General features: G+C 34.6%; 1 protein-coding gene across 1 annotated transcript; it reads left to right on the top strand.

Annotated features, from left to right (window-relative positions):
* Positions 1-496: 496 nt before the first annotated feature.
* On the top strand, positions 497-4,445 carry LOC123525482 (uncharacterized). The gene is made up of 3 exons (XM_045304568.2): positions 497-651; positions 2,378-2,598; positions 3,202-4,445. The coding sequence occupies exons 2-3, from the start codon at positions 2,417-2,419 to the stop codon at positions 3,395-3,397; spliced, it is 378 nt and encodes a 125-aa protein (XP_045160503.1). The 5' UTR covers positions 497-651; positions 2,378-2,416; the 3' UTR covers positions 3,398-4,445.
* The last annotated feature ends 262 nt before the right edge of the window (positions 4,446-4,707 follow it).

Below are 4,707 nucleotides of genomic sequence, written 5' to 3'. Positions count from 1 at the left end.
ACCTGCGGAGACTTAAAAGACATTATGTACTATTCACAGAAAAAAAGCGAAAAAATGAGTCACATATCTACCCATCAGTAAGCTTTCAAATACACGCCAAATCGCACGAAATGACTTCTTAATTTAAAAAATTTCTAGGGGAGGCCACCCATACCCCCACCTGTGGGAGGGGGTAACCCCCTCGTCAACTCGCATCCCCTCCGAAATATCCTGGTTACGCCTATGCTAAGATCGCTGACTTCAAATCACCTGCCCCTCATCGATGTGGGTTCGAGCCTCACTCGGAGCGTTGAATTTTTCGTGTGAGGAAGTCAGCCAACTGGCTTACGGAAGGTCAGTTGTTCTACCCAGCATGCAGGTACCCGCTCGTGATGTATTCCCCACTATCAAAATATGACCTATTTATCGAGTGTGAGCGATACAGAAAAGTCACGTGATAAAATAAATTAGAACAAGCGGCAACTGCTTTTCAACTGTACAGCAGAACTATTATTAGTGCGCCCCGCCTTACGCTGACCTAGTATAGAAGCGTCCTCTGTAAACAAAGTAATTGATTCATCGATTTTTAGCCTAGCAAACAAAACCAAAACCTTTACACCAACATAACACAAGTTGCAAGTGACTTAGTGGAAGGATAAACTGCAGAGAAAGGTAATATAATTTTGATACTTTTGTTTTACATGCATTCTCTCTGTCTTTGTGTCTGGAGAACCAGGTTAATCATCATAGAAGATAGAAATATATAAATTGTGCTCCATGCTTAATGATTGCCTGCATCATTTAACAAAGGCGAGAAAAAATAGGCGCTTGATTTACTATGTGAATATCTGACAAAACCTTCATTAAGCCAGTTATTTTCACATATTTAATAGTGTCTAGACTTATATTAAGTAAAAGTTCTGGTTATTCATAATAATATGAGAAAGTGATTTTGTTAAACTTCCCGGAAAACCGTAGGGTTTAATTATGTCAGTTTTAAGAATGTCCTTGTGTTGATTAAGTCATGTGTATGTTATTCACATGATACTTTAGAATATCAACTTAATTTATACTAAATTATTTTGATTTAGACATGTTTTAAAGACATGTCCTTTAAAAGTTTCAAGCATAAAATATGCAGTGTTGACTGTGACAAAAATGATATTTGTAAAGGCGAACAGTTTTGTTTGTGAAACGGCTTTGTACTCCCAAAATACCTTGGCAACAATTCAACAATAAACTAATAAACACATCCGTTGAACTTTAAACATTGGATTAAAGGGATATAAAGACATCACAAAAAACACGCTACACTTTATCAAGTATGCTGATGTGTACTGCGTTTCCGCACATGAGTGAGCAATGTGCTTGAAATTTGAGATGTTAATTAACTCAGTACTCCGTGCTCAATAACTGACCTCAAATTGTGTACTTTTCTGTACGAGTTTATTCAGTTGGTACTCTTCGGTGTTTTATATAAAGTAATTAAGTCATATTTGTATAAAACAGCAAACACAGTTAATATAATGATATTTTATATATCTACTGTTAAATCAGTGGTACAGTATAAAGGAAACCTCTATTATATATTTGTTGTCTATCAACAGGAATGATCTCTGAAAATGAAACAGTGCGCGACGTCTCTTGTAAAGTCTATTTTCGTCACTAATTTTGACACGCAAACATGAAAGTTTTCTTCGTCCATCTTCACTACTAAGTTCATATTTTAAAATCAGACGGACGTTCGTGGTCTTAATACTTCGAATTTGCAAAATTTTCTAGATCCTATATTAGCTATAGTTAATGAAACTTTTACGAATAAATATCCTACTACTTTCACAATAAACATCTACATGTAACTTTTAACAAGAATTAAAATAAATAGCCACAGTTCTTTTTTTCTTCAGTGAAAAATAAAATCCTGAACAAACAAAAATATTGGCGAACATAATTCAAATGTAACTTCCTTCGTTCCAAGATTTTCTGTACGTCAGCTTCCGCTCAAGCCTTTAACTTTCCTTCTACCATGATCTGATTTCTCTTTTAGTTTAATCAAGAAGAAAAACAACAATTTTTAGAAAATCTTAAAAAACAACAACAACAAAAAAAAAAACAATGGTTAAATGAAGGTAAACATAATTTCAATGGCCATGTTAGAATAGAAATAACTAAGGACTAGGTCGTTCTGATGCTTAACTACTATTTATAATATATATTTATTCTAATATTTAACTACTCGTGCTTCGATTTTATGAATTGTGCAACGCGGTAAATCAGGCAATATACTACAGGAATACATTGATTATTTGACAATTTAAGCTCAACGTTCGATTGTTCATGCGAAAAACTCTATCCAATTTTACTACAATTTTATGAGCGTTATTTTGTCTTTTTTCAGTTTTCAAAATTCACACGTTTCTGTTCAGAAAATATCAAAATGGTTGACTTCCACGTTACGTTGAACGTTGCTATGGTGATAGCAGCGGTGTTAGGAGAGCTTGTCAGCTTCTTTTTCTACAACCATCACTCAGCCTGGGGCCGAAGCATCGGGGAACGTTACCTGCTTTCTGCTATCGTCTGCGACGCTGTTCTTGTAGTTGTAATAAAGTGGATCATGGGGTAACTATTTAGTTGATACGTTTACGTGTATTTACAGATATCTTGACTTCGATACCTTCTTACTAAGATTTTTTTTTAAATGCGAGAAACATTTCTTGTACGATCATCCTGTCCTGCGGGGAGGTTGTCAACTTGATAGTATAAAAGAGAATGCTAACTGGCTGTGGTAATATAATAAAATGTAATGCGCTCAAAAAACAGCGTTTATCTGATCTGGTACAAACACAATAATACGGTGCCAGTTCAATATGTATTACACAATGCCTAGTAAATCTTACTCTTAGCCTGTCCGGTTTTCTAACACAGCCTAAGGCAGAAAGGACACACATTTGCCAATATTTCAGCGGTTGGCACGCTTGACAAACAGCGTCCATGGTACATCACGACACTGTCGAGTTCTGTGTCATGGGCCTATGTGCAAGTACATGTAGTTCTCTGAATTTGATCACTCTGCTCGGTTCTTTAAAAAAACAAAGACATTGTGTTTAAATGGTTTATTAAAACGGTTTGTGCATTTCTGTCCATGCTTAGGAAAAAATTATTAAATCACAGAAGCACTTACTAGTATTCTATCTATTTCTAAAATATTGCTGTATTTTACAGACAGTACTTCACCATCAGAAATTGGGAGGACGCCGCCATCTTGGCTTTTTGGCTCAGTCTCATTTTCTTCGCTTTGGAGGCCCCGCACGTGGTTCACGATCACAGGAGTTTGTCGTACTTCCTCGGACACTGGCTTCACAAGTTCTGCGTTCTCTTCGTCATGATTTTTGCTTTGTTTTATTTTCGTAACTATTAGAAAGTGTCTGTAGGCCGCGTTTTACAATGTGAAAGATGGACTGTTTCTTTTATATAGCGATAGTATTATTAATGTAGCAACTTTAGATTCATCGTGAAGTGTTTCTTTTCTTGAAATTTTACCAAATGGTTGAAATTTCGTATAAACTTACTTTTCGATAATAATGGAATAATTACCAGCCGAAAACAATGCGCTTAACTGAACCAGTTACTGGCTCGAATTGCTTGAAACAGGCTTGAAAAGAATATAGCCGATGACCATGAAAACAATTTCCGTCTTGTGTTTAGAAAAAGTCCATCTGCGGTGGGGTCCATAATAGTTAAGTTTGTCCAAAAGTCTATCTCAGGTATTTCATTGTAAACTGTTTGATGTTGTATGTTGCATAATTAAAATCACATTACTGAGTTGCCATGTAAAAATTATAATCCTGTTAGATATATCAGACTTTTCAGTGTTTAAAAATGTTTCTGTATATTCTATGAATATTTCAAAATTTAACACAAACGGCCGCTGATGATAAGTTTTCTTTTTCCGATGCAACCAATCAAATCATGATTGACCGTTTGACGTTGCGTCTGGGCAAGTTTGTTTAAACACAGACTTTCATACCTATAATTTCGTAATCTGAGATAATTAAATATAATCGAGAAAAGAATTGTCTTAATAAAGTTTAAATTGCAGTGGTATGGGTTTGGTTTTTACGGATAATGACAATTTAAGCAAAGAATTTGACTCCATTACTGAATTTATACCTTTTTGTGAAAAGGCTATTTGCCTCCATTATTGAATTTCATACTTTTCTGTTAAAAGGCTGTTTGCCTCCATTATTGAATTTTATACCTTTCTGTTAAAAGGCATTATAGATAAAACAAATATCAATGTGCCAGGTTTTCGACCAATTTTGACCTTTTTACAAAGATGTGTACTAGGCAGTCGCATGATAAAAACTTTAAGAGTGGTTAGTGTGTATAAACTACTGTATTTATATGATTTTCATTCTGATGATTTTAATAATAACAATTTTAAAATAATAGATATTTGAAGCAAGCCTTCTTCTGTATCTTTCCACAATATTTTTTATTTGTAACTTACTTACCTTACGATATGTGGCGCTGGCTGTGTTGCTGTGCTCAGTGCTCCAGTGAGTCTACTCGTACTTACAATAGATCCTATACAACGTCAGTAAATAAAAGTATACATAATGATTGATCTCAAAAAAATAGAAACTACTAGACTCGAGTGTAGATATTCAAATGAATACTGATCTTGTTTGCTAGTGTTAAGCTGAAATTATTTTTATTACTCTATAT

The sequence above is a fragment of the Mercenaria mercenaria genome, chromosome 3, assembly GCF_021730395.1.
Source record: "Mercenaria mercenaria strain notata chromosome 3, MADL_Memer_1, whole genome shotgun sequence".
Taxonomy (NCBI): domain Eukaryota; kingdom Metazoa; phylum Mollusca; class Bivalvia; order Venerida; family Veneridae; genus Mercenaria; species Mercenaria mercenaria.
This window is presented reverse-complemented; position numbering and strand designations above follow the sequence as displayed.